Source organism: Acanthopagrus latus, chromosome 12 (assembly GCF_904848185.1).
Source record: "Acanthopagrus latus isolate v.2019 chromosome 12, fAcaLat1.1, whole genome shotgun sequence".
In the NCBI taxonomy this organism is placed as follows: domain Eukaryota; kingdom Metazoa; phylum Chordata; class Actinopteri; order Spariformes; family Sparidae; genus Acanthopagrus; species Acanthopagrus latus.
In genome coordinates, this window is record NC_051050.1 from 5,356,810 (window position 1) to 5,376,413 (window position 19,604).

General features: G+C 40.4%; 1 protein-coding gene across 4 annotated transcripts; it reads left to right on the forward strand.

Moving 5' to 3' along the window:
• Window positions 1–2,164: 2,164 nt before the first annotated feature.
• Window positions 2,165–19,286, forward strand: pip5k1ba (phosphatidylinositol-4-phosphate 5-kinase, type I, beta a). 4 transcript variants are annotated; one of them, XM_037117039.1, is made up of 15 exons: window positions 2,165–2,320; window positions 7,614–7,834; window positions 9,163–9,293; window positions 9,808–9,925; window positions 10,047–10,199; window positions 11,655–11,951; window positions 13,650–13,834; window positions 14,325–14,405; window positions 14,755–14,803; window positions 14,926–15,010; window positions 15,102–15,242; window positions 15,357–15,444; window positions 15,736–15,832; window positions 16,159–16,229; window positions 17,768–19,286. In XM_037117039.1, exons 2-14 carry the CDS (start codon window positions 7,772–7,774, stop codon window positions 16,195–16,197), a joined length of 1,527 nt encoding a protein of 508 aa, XP_036972934.1. In that variant the 5' UTR covers window positions 2,165–2,320; window positions 7,614–7,771; the 3' UTR covers window positions 16,198–16,229; window positions 17,768–19,286. The 4 variants fall into 4 exon arrangements, with proteins under 4 accessions (XP_036972934.1, XP_036972935.1, XP_036972936.1 ...); XM_037117040.1 differs by having other exon boundaries at window positions 18,298–19,286; XM_037117041.1 differs by lacking the exon at window positions 16,159–16,229.
• The last annotated feature ends 318 nt before the right edge of the window (window positions 19,287–19,604 follow it).

A 19,604-nucleotide genomic window follows, 5' to 3' on the forward strand; every position in this document is an offset into this window, starting at 1 on the left:
ACTGAGCTGATATCTGATGGCCTCAAGTCACCATCTCGACAGCCGACTCGCAGGCAGCCTGTCCCCTCTGGTGTTCCCAAACAAACCTCCAACAACTCGAACTCTGGCCCACTTAGAGGGGGGGGGAAAAGACAGGGGAGGGAAAAAAGAGGAAGAAAGACAGCGGTGAAACGGAGGGTGAGAAATAGTCAGTGAATAATCATGCAAAAGTGAGGGCAAAAAAAATGAGGAACTAAAATAAACAAAGTGGGGAAGAGTAAGTGCACGGCAGCTTCAAAGAGTCCAGAGTATCACCGTACAGCAGCATTACTGTTTATAGGAGAAGATGAATTATATAAAAGATGGAAACTAGAAGGGTTGGCAGGTGGAGCAGAGATGCAACAGCACCCCCTAGAGGTCAAAAGGAAACACTGACGCTGTGTCTGAGAAGTCTTTTTTATGCCAGACTGTCACTTAATTTACATGTCCATTTTCAGTCTGTGCATTTTGTCTTGTGTGGAACAACTCCTGCGATAAGCAATAAGCATACATCCTCTTCATTCTGCTGATTGCCGCTCTGACTTTTAAAAGAACACCTGTCTGCACCAACAGGAGCTCTTCTCTCCTACTGAGAACATTGCCGCTTAAACGCCTCATAGCACTGTCGTCATACAACTTCACCACATCAAACATTTGCATAATTTATTGCACAGTGGCTAGTTTGGCACATAAGAGTTGATTTAGCACCACTGCTCTGTTGATGTGAGAGCTGCTGGTGCAGGCATGTGTGAGCTGACCAATCACGGCAGATTGGGTATTCAGGAGGGGGCGGGCCTTAAAGATCTACAACAGAGCGTTTTACACAGAGGTTTAACGCAGTCTTGCTGCATTTGACAATATGGGAAAACTGATGCATTTTCTGAGCAGTATAACTTGTAATCCTGTTTAAGTCATAGCCCAAATTGAAATTATGTAGCTGAAATTAGAGATTTTTTTGATTTTTTTTTTATCTAACATGGGGTTATATAATAACGTCTGGCCTGGCAAAGAGAATACTGACTTGATGTGTATCTCCCATCTCTGTTCACAGACGTGTTGTTAGAGCTGTGAACAGCAAGTATGCGCCTAATGTCTCCCTCTCTTTTCTGTTCCACGCCTTTATGCTGCCATAAACTGTTTCCCTCGTTGTGAAACTGACCACTGTCAATCTTGGAGGCTGTGTTCTGTCCCAGTTCAGTGTCCACTTGTTTTCACTCTCACGTCAAGTTGAGCTGGGCCCGTCGCCTTTGGTGATTTATCCCGTAATCCAAGGTCCCGCTCCAGGGCCACAGACTCCACGGCTAACTGGGCCATGAGCTAATTACCTAGCTGTGGCTACTAAAGTCAAGGATAGCTAGCAAAGAGCAGCAGTTGTTGCCGCCTCTTGTGTTTTTGGAGCTACCCTCGAATTCTCTCCATAATCTTGAAATGACACCTTTAAAGGTCTGTAGCCTCAACAGATCATTTTAAAAGAAATGATACATCTACGGATTCCATTATCGATATTGTGATTGTGAAGGAACATGCCGAAGAGTTAAAGAGCCTCATTGTTGCCTCCAGCCCTCGACCAACCTCATAGGGCCTTTAATTGGTGAGACACAGGTGGACACAGAAAAATGGGGTGGGTAAAGCAGACAAAGGAAGGAAGTGGAGAGTCAAACATGAGGGTATGAACTACAAAATTAAACAGGGAATAACCAAACCAAAAAACCCAAACCGTGGCAGCAGTAGCTTACAATATCAATATCACTCACTTTGGACAAATGCATCTGATAAATGTAAGACGTCACTTGTGATTATCCCAATCATAAACATTATTTCCAAGACCAAATGTGTTACTAAAAGCTTTACAATATCGTCATCATCGGCAGCATATCAAAAATGTCTCATGAAAGTAAGAAATATACAACAAGGACAAAATAAAAGGTACACGTCACATTTTGGTAACAGGTACACGACAAGACAGCGTGGAAAACGTCTTCCCAACATTCGTCTCACACAGACATGGATATTAAATACTCACAACAACAACTGAGTCTGACTCATATGTGCTGGGGAATATTACAAAAGTGGGAGGTGAGAAAGAGATAGAGTGTGTGTGTGTGTGTGTGTGTGTGTGTGTGTGTGAGAGAGAGAGATAGAGAGAGAGAGGGAGGAAGTGGTGAGGATGCTGTTCATTGCTGCAGCACTTTGCTCCCCATCTCACCACCGTCAGTCAGTCACAGAGTTTACGACACAAAACATCGGGGCTGTTTCACTGACCTGTATTCATCACCGTCTACATATGACCATGTCTGTTAAGGTAAGAAGCCAAAGAGCGTTCATTTCGTGTCAGCTCTGTTCTAAAGTGAAGATGGAGCCACTTTTTGAAACTTTCATTTCTTTATTTCATCAATCATGTTGAGCTATAGGCTTGCACTTGTTTATCCACTGCCGTCAACAATTGATAAGAAATTTAAAAAATCGTAATTGTTAAAAACAGTGTCAGGCAGCCCACACAGGCTGGCCGTGTGTGGCTCAGGAGGAAGATGGGCTGGCGATGGTATCACACGAGGCGATCAGCTCCACTTCCCTTCAGCCGGAGACAGAAAGTAAAATGTCTGTAGTAAGCTGGATGGCGTTGTCATCGTTTACATGCATGCAAAAGACCTGCGGTGTGCATGTTGTGTGAGTGTGTGCAGTTTAAATATTCACCTGGGTTCACCTGAGTCAGTCACATATGCATAAGATACACTAGACACCTGGCAAAGACTGTAATGTGGGTTCTGTAATATCTCCTGCCTTCATGGTGGTTATAATGGACACTTACAGTTAAAGCTTGAAGTTTCCAGAGGTGCTGATGACCTGTCTGGAGGCTTAAGGTGATGCTGTTTCATTATACTGGTAGGTCTCTCTCACATTTAGTGTATCCTCATCGACCCAATGTCTTGTGTATATACACTGTTTAAAAAGGGTATATTGAAATTACAGACTGTGGTCTCCACTGAGGATACTATTTTTTCTAAAATATCATAGACTGTAAAAGTATTTACTATTACATAACCAACTATTTTTCATGGTGTGCAAATTCCAGTTAGTTAGTTATTGATGGTAAAAAGTCAACTGGTTATTGATCACATGAATTATATGATGCATGCTGGCCATCATGCAAATTGTCTGAGCCATGCTAGTGATTTTGCCATAGGGACTGCAAAGTCTCCTGGATGATCCTCCAATTCGGACCAAACATTCGTGGTCCTCAGAAGATGAATCCTACTTCCTGTGGTTCCACCATGAGGTTGTTTTTCGGCTTTTTTTTTTTTTTTTTTTTAAATATCTCAACAATAAAGGCATGCTCATTCCGATTCAACTGAAAAAGTTGATCTCCAGTGAGCAGTGTAGGGGGAAACATGTTACAAGGCATTACTACAGTTATGTCATGTAACACGTTACAATCCACTTTACAGATCAATGTGAAGTGTTAATAGTTGTTTTTTCTTAAGAATTCATCCACACTTACACAACCATATCTATATGGGCTCCGAGTGTGTTTAATATCGTCGAGTCTGTACGTTCTTGGTTCAGTCTCTGTGTGACTGAAATGAGCCTAATGATGAAGCCTAATCCTCCGAGCACATTTTAATTAACCTTCTTAAAGTATGTCCATGCATTCCTTGTTCTGTGGACTAAAATAAAATGGCATAGAAAAAGAGGCTACATCATAGAAGGTATAGGTCTATTGGATTTCATAAGACTAAGCCTACAAATGAAAAATATTATTGTGATATCATAATGAATCAGACTTTGATCCTTTGTCTGCCTGCTCATCCATGTGTCCAAGGACATTCTTTAATTTAAAAAGATCTCGCTATTTAATCATTTTTGGGCTTTTTTTTTAAGCAACTAGAAAGTAGTGCAATAAGTTATTTATTACTCTACACAGAAGTTAATATTGTAACATAATACATTTGTTTAAATGTAGATAACTAGTAATATGTAAAGTAACTTGCCCAACACTGCCAATGGGTTGCAAAAAAATATCAGAACATATCAACATATTATATCACCTATCCCAAAACATCGTAACGGTTGGACCTTCGTTGTACGCGCAGCTAGGTTTAGGCAACAAAGGTACTGGTTTGATTTTAGGCACTTAATCTGTTTGGTTAGGTTCCGGGTAACACTGTGATTTTGGCTAAAATACCTATGTTACTTAAACTTACTAGGAGTGAAGTATCAGTATATATATAGATACTTTGCATCTACATTTCAAACAGGATTTATGTCACATACATGAAGTAAGTAGCTACATTTGTATACAACAATAACTTAGAGTTGACTTTAGGTTTCACACTGGACATAAACAGAGGTCTCCTCAGTAAAAGTCATGCTTTTGTTTGACCTTACCATCCACATCATTCTCATCCCTGTGTCTCTCTTTATACTACTTCATGTGATTTCCTCCTCTGCTGCCATAATAATTACTATGGCCACTAGAGATTGCTGCAAAACAAAGCATGTAAATATGGGTCATAATAAACTGCTTTCACAGTCAACCTCTATGGTTGTTTTTCCGATGAGGCTGGCTGAGCCTGATTTGACCTTTCCTCAGGCAACGACAGCAGGTCTTTTTCCCCCCTTATCCTGTGAACCATCTCTACATGTGCTGAATGGGCTTTCACCAACTTTTGTGCAAACATATATGGTACCCAGAGGATAAATCCTTTAAATCCTGAAGCACAAACCCTTACATAACAAGTGTTTAATCTTTGTAATACGTATAGCCACCGCTACATATACAGCTGTCATTTTAAGACCAAAAGGCACAGAATTGCATTCTGTATCTGCAAGAACATTGGGACAGTTCTAACTGTTTTCAATGTCAATGTAAAATGTCTGTGTTGATAACTGCATGGTATTATTGTTTGTGTCATAAGTTCCTGTAAGAGATCTTTTGACGTCAACAAGAATGTGTCTCATTGTTATGAAGATAATCACTTTTCATGAGACACATGAAAACTACAGTTTATGCAAAATAATTCAAGCTAGTTGTTCAAGCAGAATGCTGTATGTATGAGCTTGCATTACATATATGAAAATCCACATGTCCTCTGATACACCCAAAGTATATGATTACTTGTCAATCACTGGACAATTATTTGGGGATTTTTTTTATTATTACTTTGAAATCTGGTTGTGATGAGTGTTATTAGTCAGCAAATGGACAGATTAAGAATGTATTTGTATCAATGCTTTGAACAGTAAGCTATCCATCTAATCTTCCTAATCATGTAAAGGCCTAAACTAATGCACTTACAAATGCTTTCTCCACCACGCCGTGTACACATTGTGCTGTTACATCACTCTGTGTGTTTTCAATATGCACAGGGCTCAAGAGGAAGCCTGAAATGACCTGTCAAAGACACACACATATAATTAACACCATTCACTACTCAAACCTCTAGTCCCAAAGTGTATTCATGAATTTAAAATATGCAAACAACCAGGAGAACTGCAAGACAAATCCTTGTGCTCTTTTATCATGACGCTTGTGAAACTGTTTCATTCTACTTAAGTCAGACCACAATACCACTTCCTGAGGCAGTACTTAAAATAAACAGGGGCTTGTCTGTCAGGATCTGTGCTGGAGTTTGCAAGTGCACTTAATACACACAAAAAAAGTTTTCACAGGAAGGTAATTTTTTTTTTCTTTTGGTTTCACAAGCTCATGTTTGCATCATTGGGGCAAGTATGTAGCCTTAAAAGAAACGGAAAAAAACTTAAGTTTTTACTGAAGTATGTCAGGCTACTTTATAAACCTCTTCTTTATAGCTACATGAAACATAAGTATCGGTGTGTTCAGATAGATAATAGAAATTGAAAATTATTTAAGGTTACTTGTGGAGTTACTCAAGGCTCAGGGTTAGGCCCATCACTGTTTTTTGTACATTAATGGTGTATGTACTGATCATTTACAATAAACCATCTCTGAATTGAGGCCAAATTAATCATCTTTGGCAGTAGACTCAGACTTTAGGAAAAGTGATGTTGCACTGGAAATGTCTGAAATAAAATCATAATGCTTAATAAATGATGGTGAAAACCACATGTAAATTCATGCTTCATCAAAGACTTGTTGACAAGCTGTGAGCAAACCTACTTCACGAACCAACTAACCTACTGTTTATTGCACCGAAGGCCCAAAAATTAGATTTGGTAGATTTAAACAGAAAATAAATGACTTCCTAAAAATACCAGTAACTTTTTAAAATAAGAGAACGTTAATGTGAACCTAGATTAATCTGCGTGTTCAGGCAACAATGGCTCAGATTAATGACAGGAAAATCATTGTTGCTCTGTTGCAGGGGTGAATATATGGAACAGCTGTGGTGAGGAACTACACTGCATGGCAGTAGTGCAACGTGTGTTTAAATATAGTTTAAACAGAACTGAATGCACAAATACAAAGAATTACAAGAAGGTTGGCATGTTAGTATTATAAAGTTCAGGTTTTATGCTTCAGTAAAGATAGCTTTTGTCTTTTTATTTCCCTAAATGTGTCAGTATTTACAGACCAAAATGAATACACTTGATTATTGCAAATATTGGTACGCTGGTTAGTTTCAAACTATTCCTCTCAGGATGCACTTTTTCAGATTTTCCGGATTGATGAGAAGAATGACTAATCCACTGGTAATTTGCCCTCTCAAGCTTTTTTAATCATTACTGAAGTGCTGAATGCCTAATCTGTTCCAGCACAAAAATGCTGCTAATTACAGCTCATTGTTGTGGCAGTGTTTGTTTTGTGATCCATTAATACGTAATTGTCAGGAGGTTATTGCATCCTGATCATTTCTACATTATTCGCAGTTCAATGGGACATAAAATATACAGTCAGAGGATATGTCTTGCATACGTTTTAATACATGCTCTGGATATGTGTAATACTACAGTATATATGAACATTTCTGGAACACCTCCCGTGCTTCTGAAGGGTTAGAATACAAAAATGTTGAGAAACTCCAATTTAAGTCCTCCTGTAAATGTAAGATGGGTTCATGCTTTCAGCTGGATCTTACATGTTTATGCAACAGCAGTCACCACAGCTACTCCTTAATCAAGTGCAGCACTTCCTGTATTTTGTTGTGTTTGTCTGCTTTGGTCACCACTCTCATTTCTTCAAAGGAATTAAGGGTCATATTCAGTAAGTGAGTGAGAAAAAACACTGAGTCACCTTTGTGTACTGTTATAAAATGGGGGGGAACTGGGTATGTTGTAATGCTATTCCAACCCTTCTTAATAAGGATTAAGAGTTGTTGTGAGGCACTCTGGAGCTCAGGACTCACACAAACACCGGTGGCCCCTCAGACCTGTAGCAGTGCTCAGACAGAGAGGTCTGCACATTCAAAGTCTCCGTAAGTCGCAGGACAGACGCAAACAGAGAAAGGAATTTTTCAAATAGGCTGACTGGCAGAGATTGTAATGTAATGCTAATGCAACCTGTGGCTTTTTATATTTGTTTTATATATATATATCAGCTGAAAGTGTGCTTTGCATTGACATTCACGCACCCGCCTCGCACTGTGTAACTCCTCTTCTCTCTACCTCATCTGCAGGAGTGGCGTAGCTGGAAAATGCAGTTCCGATAAAGCCCATTCAAGGTAAATCACTGCGTCTGGGTCGCTCATCGCTGAGGGGAAAAAAGGAACTCAGCATCGAAGTTAGAGGAAGGACACCTGCGCTTCCCTCTGATCAAGTTCTCTCTGTCCGAAAGATGTCAACCTCCAGCGCTGACAGTATGGGAAGAGGAACCAAAGTGTCAAAGGATCATAAAAAGGTAAGCAGACATCAACATCATTAGTTATCAGGTTCTTTTCGAGGAAAGAAAGATGTCAAATATCCTCTATGTGGAAGGCAGTGATACTCGTGGTTACTGTTACTGCTGATATCAAACTAGAAATGTTTGTCGAAGGGAGCAGATGGGTGATGGACAAGATGATCTGGTAGACTGGCCCCAGCTTTTCTGGCTTACAGAGAGATTTCAGTGCATCCAAATGACATCAGAGCAGTCTAATTGTATTAAAGGGTTTATTTCAACAATTCTCTATTATTAATACATAAACTAATGAATTACCACAAATGTTTTCAGCCACACTGGGCAACGTCAGTGTCGATCTGTCGAATCAAAATTATGTATCTTAACCACTACTGGATAAATTGCTGTGAATTTGTTTGCTATTTGCAGTTGTCCCTAGAGAAAGAGTCCTCATGACTTTTCCTCCTATGCCACCATCAGGTGGACATCTGTGGTTTTTAGTGGCTCAGCAATAGCCAGGTGGATTTCCATGAAATTTGTATTCTCATTTTCCCAAAGTATAAATGACTGATGAATGATTTTTCCACCATGAGGTTAAGTTTTTTCTGTCCTAAGTGAAATGTCTTGACAACTATTGGCTGGCTTTCCATGAAATGTGGTAAAAAAAAAAAAACAAAAACAAAAAAAACCATTCATGTTCCTCCCTCTTTCCACCATCTCTGATGATCCCTTTACTTTTTCATTCTACATCCATCATTTGGTCAATATTTCATCTTGTCTTATACTTTGATTTACCTGCAAAAGTAATCAGATTCCTGCCACTTAACAAAAGCTAGCATGCTAACCAGTGTCACAACTTGTTTGATTAACCCTTTGTTGCCCATCCTATCTGTGTACATCCAGTGAACAATGGGTGGAGCGAGTTTCAGTTTGTGCTTTTTTTTTTTCAGAAAAATGATTTGATCAGCCAAGATAGTAGATCTGGTCGGCTGAATATTACCTGCTAAACATCAGCGTGTGAGCACTGACAGATGTTAGAATGCTGGTGCTGACCCAAATCACCACTATGCGTCTGTACAGCCTCACAGAGCTGCTGGCACTGCATTGGTCTTGTTTAGGTATCATGCTAACAGACAAGGTGGATGGCTTAAAGCAGTAAAGCTGCTACTGGATGGACCAACGGACTGACGTTGCCATCCACTGAGCCTCACTAGCATTCCAGCATTGCTGAGGATTTTGACAGATTTCTACAGAAATTGGTAATAGGTTGGGTAACTGTAATTAGAAGAACTAGTTGAGTTCTTCTTTCAGATGAATATGTTTTCTTCCTCCCTGTTATGGTTTGTTAGCCCACAGCTTCTGCCCTGAAAGGAGCCATCCAGCTGGGCATCGGCTACGCTGTGGGCAACCTCAGCTCCAAACCAGACAGAGATGTTCTCATGCAAGACTTCTCTGTGGTGGAGAGCGTCTTCCTGCCCAGGTACACACACTTTTCTACACTTTTTAGCTAATGCACATATTCAAAACCTATTTCAGATAAACTATTTTAAAGGATCAGTTCACCCAAATGATCAAGGAAATACTAGGGGACTATTAGACCCGTAAGATAAGGTACTATCAATTATTTAATATAGATTTAATCTTAAAAAGTGACATGTGTGGGCACATACAAATCTGTAGTAATGTTCAGAAAAGTCACATCTGTAAATATGCAGCCTGGTTACTTGTGGACTGGTGGGAAATTGCCTCTGTAAAAGTCCTTTTTCTCAGAGGACATTTGTTACAGTAGGAACAACAGAGATTCCGTCAAATAGCTCCAGTAAGCCACAACCATGTGACATGAACCGGCATGCCAGGGCCCTGAACCTGAAGCAGCTAAATGGAATCCAGCCATCATTCATTTGATAATTCACACTGTAAAAAAAAAATCCCTACATCATGTTGCAAACAGCCACTGTTTTGTTTACTCATCCTAACTCAAATATGTTCTCCAGCGAGGGCAGCAACCTGACCCCAGCACATCACTTCCCCGATTTCCGTCTGAAAACGTACGCACCGCTGGCCTTTCGCTACTTCAGAGAGCTGTTTGGCATCAAACCAGACGACTACCTGGTGAGTGTGAAGGTTCACGTCAGTGTCATGATGATTCAGCAGGATGTGGCCGCCTCTGTTCTGGTCGGCTGATTTTATTGCAACACTTGCTAAGTCTCTGTTGCATCATTCTGATTTGCAGTACTCCATCTGTAATGAGCCTCTGATCGAGCTGTCCAACCCCGGTGCCAGCAGTTCCTGGTTCTACCTCACCAGCGATGATGAGTTCATCATTAAGACGGTGCAGCATAAAGAGGCCGAGTTCCTGCAGAAGCTGCTGCCTGGTTACTACATGGTGAGCTACGTCCTCAAACTCTAGCCACACTTACATGAACATCATCGGAATCTGACCTACCAGGGTTGGAGAAGTCATAAAATCTTTGACGGCGGAGTGCTGAGGATGAATTGGGAAGTCTCACAACCTGAGGAAAGAAGCCGCTCTGTAGTCTGGTCGTCCGGCACAAAAACAAACCTTGATATGTACCATCATTATTAATCATACGGAGCCATACATAGATATATTACTTTGTCATTATACATCCTGTAAACAGCTGTGTTTTAAAAAGTAAAATAGAATTCAAAATATGTTGCATCTTCCTTTCGCTCGCTTTCAAAGCAAAAGCATACGCAGGACTGATCAAGGTCTTTAGACATGAGGCGGTCGTGCTCACATCACGTTTGTCCACAGGGGGCGCCAGAGTGAACAAAAAGGAAAGTTCCGTGTAGCTGCTTTAAATGAGAAGTCTTCTGCAGCTCCCTTGTAAAAAGCTGTTATCTCAAGGTGAATTTTTTTTTTTGCGTTCCTCAGTGTGGGAAAAGACATGATTTGCTCTTGCACCTGGCATATTTTTTGCCTGTGGTTGTCACTGTGGTACTACGTGAATTCCCCTTCTCATGCTGCATGTGTTCTCTGATGTATGCCTCCCCAACCAGCAGCAGAACGTCCTCCCTTTTCCCATTTTTTTTTCTTTTGTCACATTTTCTATCATTCCATCCCTGTCCATATGGTTAGGGACTACTTTTTCACAAGTTTAATTGCAAATGGAGATATCAAGGGAGGAAGCAACGAAGATGTACTCTAGGTTGAGTCTGACCGTCGTACTCTGCAGTATACTGTGCACATGATAATTCATGTGGTCACTTAGAGTTGCTCTTAAAGGTTCCTCATGCACTTTGCTGCAAGAAGAAGAGAGTCTCTTAATTGATATTCTACAAGTAAGTGTTCTTCACTTTTGCAAGGGAGCAAGGACAGTTTGATTTAAAGAGCATCCTTAAGTGAATTCTTATAGATCAGGCCCAGGTTACTGAGAAACATCTACTGCAGTAATGTGATTGCCCTTAAGCTTCTATCTACTTGCAGCTGGTTGGTATTCAGATTTCCCCTCTGACCTACACCTTATTTTTGGATGGGGTTCTGTGGTGACACACCAACATCACACTTTTTCCTGTTTGTGCATGTGTTGTTCGTATTTTACAAACAGCCTGCTATTCAGCTGTGTTGCCAGGCCTTGATAAGGTTATTTATTTATAATTTGCAGATTCTGTTTTAATTGTTTGCTTGTTTTCAGAAATTGGATTAAACCATTTTTTATTTAATGTTCCTACACACATCTTAAAACCATGTTGATATCCCAGATAAGTATGTGTGACAAAGAATTCAGGTTTCCCTATAACACTTCATGGTTTGACTTGATAACAAGAATATTATATAAATATAAATTGGAACCTGCATTGTCGTCGTTGGTTGCAGAATCTGAATCAGAACCCGAGGACGTTGCTGCCGAAGTTCTACGGCCTTTACTGCATCCAGTGCAGCGGCATCACCGTCCGCGTGGTGGTGATGAACAACGTGCTGCCGCGCGCCATGAAGATGCACTACAAGTACGACCTGAAGGGGTCCTCGTACAAGCGCCGCGCCTCGCGGAAGGAGCGCACCAAGTCCTCGCCCACGTTCAAGGACCTGGACTTTCAGGAGATGCACGAGGGCCTGCACTTCGATGCTGACACCTACAGCGCCCTGATTAAGACCCTGCAGAGGGACTGCCGGGTAGGTGCACGCAAAGTTCTTGTATCTGGCAAAAATATTCTTTATGTTGCTGGGCAGAATAAAATAGCCCAGCCTAATGGGTGATGGTCTTGAGTGTTAATTAAAGATATATAATTTTCCTTTTGTTCATCCTCTGTGGAGCAGCAGTGGGACCATGAATATCTGCAGTGAATCAGGACAGTAGCTGTCCATGGATCTCACTTTGAATTGCAGTGTTCAATATATAGAGTGGCCAACTGATATCCCCAACCTTTGGCACTTCAGGAAAATTCTGCAGGTGTTGAGACAGTGTCGAAGTAGTTTGTTTGCATGACTGTTAAAAATGTGCATTAATATGTTATTTTGGAATAACACAGGGCTGAAACTGATGTCTGATCCATTTATCAATAATTTTTTCAAGATGAAAAATTTTAAGAGGCCAAGTTGATGTCCACCAAATGTTTGTTTTGTTTAGTCTGACCAGTAGTTCAAACCCAAAGACATTTGATTTACAATAGTATGAAGAAGAATTCCCTCATACGAGAAACTATAACCGGACAATGTTTAACATGTTTTTCTAAATTAAAATTGCTCGAGTGACAAATCAGTACTCAAAGTTGCAGCAGATTTTTTCCTCTCTTACTGCTTCAGCGCTCAGAACGCTCGCAGTGGGTTTAAATCTTTCGACAAAGCAGGCTGCACTAAACGGAGCCAGTTTTTATGGCGGAGCGTTACGCAACTCCTGACAGCCCACTTCAATGAGCCACAGTCTCCCCGCTCAGTCTCGAGCTGTTATGATGACCTCATTAGCACTGGCCTGTTATTTTCATTAGTGTGAAACAACAGTGGCCACTTGATGGAGGATTAGCACCGGCAGAGCAAAAAAGCACCTGACTCATATGATCAGGCTTGAGCAGCTGGACTGTGGAGAACAAACCGGTCTGTCGGGGAGGTAATGTGCGATTACTGAGCCTCTTTTTATAGCCCCTGTTAGTGTTAGTATTAGGGCCTCTTTGTTTACAGGAGTTACCTCATGATATCAGTGTTTGGTCAGCGGGATTGGGGCTTACATATGTTGTGCTTTTGGTTTGCAAATCCAGGTTTAGTCTCATAACTAGGGGCCCGCTTCTGTGATGCAGCGGTCAACCTACAGCTTGTTTTCGGGAAAGTTTGCTTTTGGCGGTTTAAAAGAGTGCATGCGTCATACGTTGTGACAGACTCACCATCACAGGGGAAATTCACATTCATCTTGCCCTGCGTGCATCACACGGAGGTCAGAGGTCATGCACATACACTGTCATACTGCTATGGCTGATGGGAATGTCATACATTCTGCGGGCACTGGACTAATTAGTCTAGTGGATGCTGTAATTATGAAAGGAGCGAAGAGGGAAGTCAGATGAGATAGCATGGGAGCAATAAGGTGCGCACATAGAAACATAGAAACCAAACGTCAACATTGACTTATTTTGAGTAATGTAACATACTTGAGTGAACATCTATATTAAATTTCATGAAAATGTCCAATATTTGTTTGCTGCTAGCATGGCTTAATCTGCTCCAGCATCTAGACACTTATTTTGTTATTGAAACAAAATAAATCAAAAACTGCATTTCTCTCTCACAAGCCTTTGTCCACTTGCTGCAACTTCACCCCCCAAGGTGTCAATTTTTTGGTTTGATCTTTTAGTCTAACTGCTCCTTAAAATCTCTCGTCAGGTCCTGGAGAGCTTTAAGATCATGGACTACAGTCTCCTTCTGGGGATTCATGTTTTGGACCGGAAGCCGCTGAGCAGAGGAAGCCGAATGGACAGCAGGAGAGGAGGGAAAGTCCTCTACTCCACCGCCCTGGAGTCCATCCAGGGCACGGTGAAGGACCCCGAACCGGTGGCTGATGATGACACGTGAGAAAACTTATTGCAGTGTCGTTCACTGGAAACCCTTCCCCCTCTTCCTTTTGGTGGAAAAATACAGTTCATATCAACCATCATATTTCACAGCTTGGTTTGTTGTTTCTTTATAGTGCACTTTTATGCAGTTATTATTCTTAACATGAACTGCTAATTCCACATAAGTCAACAGATTTGTTATTGTTGTGAAAGTTTTTATGAGACCTGTGTCTTTCTTTCACTTGTGTGGGGGGGTGCTTTTGTCCATGTAAAAGCAGTTTGTGTTATCTCTCTAACCAAGTTTAAAAGGTGTGAGGACCCAATGGTCCAATCTGGTCCAAATGACACAGATTGCAATATATATATAAAACATTTCAAATTGGGCCATTATGTACATGTTACAGCCTTAGCTGGTTCACCAAAAGGTTAGGGAGCAACTGAGGAAGTCAATTACCGCTCTAATAAAAACTGTCAAATTCATTCATATGTGGTTTTTTTTTTTCAGATTTGGTGGTATTCCTGCCAAACATAAAGACGAAAACCTGCTCATATTTTTAGGGATCATCGACATCCTTCAGTCCTACAGGTGAGCCAGTCGTTACCGTCAATAAAATTACATTTAACAGCTCATGGTAAAGAAATTTTAAAAATCACAAAATACATTTGTGCTTTTTATCATTCTGTTAACTATTTGTACTTTTTTATCATTCATATTCCATCTCAAAGCTTTTTTGATTATTTGCATTAAATGATCAGTGAAGGTAAATATCATGAATATAATATAATTTGATTTAAATTTAAAGCCTGAAATTTGTCTCACTACAGACTCCACATGTCAGTACAGTGTGAAGCGTACTGCCAGGCTCCGTAGATGAACAGCATGATCACTATATGTTATACTTTAAATACATGTTCTTTTCAATTCTTTTCATCAGGTTCATCAAGAAAGTGGAACACTCCTGGAAAGCGCTTGTACATGATGGGGTATGTAGCTATATATCCTCCTCCTTACGTCCAAATAACTGTGTGTGTGTGTGTGTGTGTGTGTGTGTGTGTGTGTGTGTGTGTGTGTGTCTGATGGCTTTCTTTTTTTGCTTTCATTCCAGGACACAGTGTCGGTTCACAGGCCCAGTTTTTACGCAGACAGATTTCTGAAATTCATGGGCTCGACAGTATTTAAAAAGATTCATCGTAAGTCAATGTGCTACCATAACTCCTGGACCTTGGATTCTAGATTCTGCATATTTTATATTTAAAATATGTGTTTCCTCTTGTCTCCCAGCTTTAAGAGGAGCTTCTTCCAAGAGGAAGAGAGGTTCCCTCTATGCAGCAAAGTCTGCATCCCAGGAGGTCCTGTCCCCACAGAGGGAGGAGAAGAGGGAGGAGAAGAAGGCCCAGAGCATGGACAACCTGGACGGGAACTGTAGGCGAAAAAATAACACATCTTATGTGATATTATTAGCCGACATATTTGTAATTCTAGAGGAGCTGTTGAGTTGTTTCATATTTCTGAAACGGGATCTGCTTTTTGAAACAGTTTACAGTTCCTCCAAGCAACCAGATCTTCTGCCACGATCTGTGGCCTTCGAATCTCCCAGAGATGATGACGAGGAGTGTGACGACAGGTACTTCATGTGTGCAGCTCAAGGATCTAAGCGCTGTGTTCAACAAGTACAAGAATTTAGAAAAGAACTTAAGATTGTTGGATCATTTTATAGTCAGTAGAAGGACAATGCAAGATATTTGTTTTTGTGTAATGTAGAAAAATTGTCTTCAATTATAATTCAGTTTGAGTTTCAGCCTTCAAGCTTAAGGATGTCTAAAGTTGAGGTTCACCAGAAAACAAAAGCGATATTTATTTTCTCAGACACTCTATACATTTTTACAGCGTACGTATTTGTATCTTCATTTTGCAGTGAAGACCGACGAGCCTCCAGTTCAACGATCGCTCTGGAAGACCCCCTGTCGTCTCTCAGCAGGAGCCAGTCAGACTCTGAGCTGGACGTCTACTTGGTATGAAATGTTTTTATTATTCCGTATTTATCTTACTGTCGAAAACAGTCAGTAAATGCTGCTTGCTCAAATGAGATTTAAATATAATATAGGATACCTTGTGTGCCAAAGTTGTAATAGTTTGAGAAAAAGTCATAAGCCCACTGCTAAAACCTATGATAATGAGATTTGTATTAGTTCTCAACCAATTTTAAGATTTTTTTTTCACAAAAAAGAGGGGGATAAAGAAATTAAAACGTGAGCCTTTGTGGGCCCAACACTTTGCTGCATTCCTGTACATGGTTCATGACGAATCCAGGGGTCACTGGGCGTTTCTGCATTTTCAGTGTCACACAGACTCACCCAGGCGACCCAGCTGGAGTTGATCAGTTGTTTGCATCCCCAGCATCCATAAACTGTAAGCAGCGTTTGACGAGCACTGATCTTCTGCATGTGACGCCAGCTGAACCAACAGAAATACACAGCGTGCCTGACCTATCCTCTTACGAAGCTGCCACATGTGAAATTTCGCCTTTTCACACCAGAAATCGTGATTTCAATGGGAATTGAAATTTTCACATTTTATTTGAATTTCGGGCGAAATTTACATTTGCAAGCGTGCATCACAACAGTTTGTATGCGACTGGCTGTGGATCCGAATTTTCACATGTGGAAATGAAATAGGGCACATTAGATCACATGAAACTTGCTTCTTTTAATGAGAATTCCAGATTTTCACATGTTCTTGTTGATGTGGCTAAAATTTCATCACATGAACAATGTGTCACGTGTGAACAGGACATTTTCTCAAATGACTGGCTTTTTTCACATAAAAGAAATGTGCACACAAGACATGTCCAATTTCACGTGACTTACATACATTAGTATTAAGCGATTGGCTTTTTGCCACATGGCACAAACAAAACATGACATATAAAATCACATGGAATTTGCTCCTTCACATGTGCAGTTTCATATTTTCAAATGCGATTGACAACTTTCATGTCAACTAAAATTTGAACATGTGCACTGGGCATTTTCACTGTTTTTTCATCTATCAATAAAAAATCCTGCATAAGATATGTACATTTTCACATGTGAATTACATACTTTCATATGTGATTGGCTTTACTTTCCATCAGCACTAAAATGAGTTTCCACATTTAAAACCAAAACATGTGAATACCACATTGTCACATATACAGGATTTGCTTTTTTCCACAAGTGCAGAAAAATTCCAACTTGTGACACAAAATTGTCACGTGTGAACTGGACATGGACAAGTGATTGACTTGGGATTTTTCAAATATGAATGGAAATTTTCCACACAAGAGATTTTTCACACCTGAATCACAGTTTATTTATTCATATGTGACTGGCTTTTTAACATTTAAAATTCTGAATTTTTTTTACACTTTTCAAAAAAAAAAAAAAATGAAAACTGTGAAAATAAAATGTGAACCGTGATTGGCTGGTTTCACATATGAATGAAAGTATATTCTCACATGTAGATTCAAATGTACACATGTAGAACATGCTTCTGTCTTGCTGCCTGCCATTTGCCGCTATCCTCTCACGTCTTCCTGGAACTTTCTACTTTGGTGGCGGTGGTTTGGCTACTAGTGGCCCCACTGCCACGCTGCAACGTCTTTACTGCATGACTCAGCTGAGTCCTGTTGCTGCACTATCCCCCTCAGTCCTTACGTCTGTGTCAGCCTGAGAAACCCCCACGAATCCCCTTTTCTACAGAACTTCTCTTACATAACCATAAAATCCTCGTTCGGGCTTATGTGAAGCCGTTCCTCAGCCCACATTAAGCAGTTCTACTCAGCTCTGTGGGAAGCCTGCAGATGTCAGAGTTAATCTACTCTCAAAGCTTCTGACAGAAGACAGTGGGATTCAAAAACTGTAGCGAGGGTGAAAGGTGAATTCATCTGACAGCCATTTGTCTTCTAGACTCTTACTTCTATCTGGCGAGGGAGATGATCTGAACCTGAAACCCCAACGCAGAACAAAGTCCAGGCTGGATTTGGAGGAAAGAGATGTTCTTTACTCTATGGTTTTATTTTTAGTATTTAAATGACAGCGTAAACATCCATGTGAAGGGAAAACGGTTTAAGTGATATGAATCTGAAACAGGACAGTTCCACCTACAAACAGGAGATCACATGGTATATAAAAAAAAACTCATTTTCATCAAATAAATCCACTGAGTACACAAATCGAACATGGTTCAAGATACACAGTGAGATGACACACCATGACACACACTTTTGCTTTAACTGTTTGACTTTTTGAGGAGAATTACTAATATTAGTCACTTTAAATAGAGTCTCTGTGGCCTGTGGTCAGTGGGCCTGTTCAGAAATCCATTCACCTTCAGGTAGTAAATCCCAAAGTCCTAATTCATTTGAAACCAAACACCAATTGTTGTCCTTGTTTCCTAAGTCATAAAGGGGGGGAAATCCTCTTTTTTTGCTCCCCAGTGAGAAGAACTGAGTGATGGGTCCTCTCCCGACCTTCGACCTCTCAGTCCCACGGTGTCGAGGCATCAGTGTGTGGCCACAGTGTGAATGCTGCGCAAACTACAGGCGGTTCCATCCTCTGCCGGCATCACTCTGCGCCTCTGTGACTTTCCCTCTCTTGAGTCAAACTAAAGTCCCATTCTCAACGAATGGGGACACAGTCTGTGTTCATCTGTGTTGAGGTTATTGAACCACCCTGTTAATAAAAAACACTATGATGCTGTTTCTTCTCTCAGTAACTGTGCACTTTGCTTCTAGTCCAGTGCTTTAAAAAAAAAAAAAAAGGAGTTGCAGTCTGACCTCTCCTTTTGGTTTGTCTTAGTTTGTGTGCTAAAGTTCAAATTCCTGAGCGGCTGGATCCCTGAGGAAATATGTTGTGTTGTAACTTAATCAGCCGCAGGAAAATAATAATCGTTCGCTGTTATTTTTCCAATCACAGAATTACAGAGTTGTGTTGAGATCATATTGCTTTTCAGGAATCGCTCATCTGTGGAGACATTCAGATGTGCACCAGTGGTCCAGTGTGTTCTGTGCTTACAAACATTATGTATAACTTTTACAATAGATTACTTAATAAATAAAAGTATTTGCTTTTGATTATTTGATTGTTTTAATGTTTTTAATGTTCTTACTACAGCCTTACGCTGCCTACTACAGGCTGTGAATTGACCAACATAAATGCTGTAATCACATACTCTTCATATAGTCTTTGATCCCTCGCCTTTCATGCATTTCCTTGTCATTTCCCTTGAGAATGTACATTTCATTTTCACTGAAGTGAATGCAAACCAATCCCTTTTGTCCTGGAGGTAAAATATGACCACGTTTTGTCTTCACATGCCTTCAGGAGTTCAACAGTCTGTGCTTCGCTGAGATTTATAGGCCTTCCACTGTATTATAGCAATACTTTGTAATTGTATTTTTGAAATAAATTAATATTTAAAGTCCCTGCACTCGTCAAAAAATGTGTCTTCTTCTTGATCCGCCAGTTGAAATGTCTGAGCTTCGCCGTGTAGAATCATGTACGTGCAGAGTTTGACACTAGAGACTATGTAGTATTTATACATTGTGTTAGATCCACATTAGAGATTTTTCTGTGTATATATGTGTTAAGTCCATTAAGTGCACTAACTCACTCATCAATAGCACCGGCAGAAGGTGGTGTTGAATGTGTAGAGGGGCCTTCCAGCATAATTGAGTGCTGTATCTATGCGTATCTAAACACGCCTACTTTTAATGACAACTCTTAAACATTCAGGGCGTACTCA

Bases quoted from the DNA above. Each gene is read 5' to 3' on its own strand.
- pip5k1ba (XM_037117039.1), top strand. From the start codon at position 7,772: ATGTCAACCTCCAGCGCTGACAGTATGGGAAGAGGAACCAAAGTGTCA. The intron at 7,835-9,162 runs GTAAGCAGACAT...ATGGTTTGTTAG, and splicing joins TGTCAAAGGATCATAAAAAG to CCCACAGCTTCTGCCCTGAA. The intron at 14,804-14,925 runs GTATGTAGCTAT...CTTTCATTCCAG, and splicing joins AAGCGCTTGTACATGATGGG to GACACAGTGTCGGTTCACAG.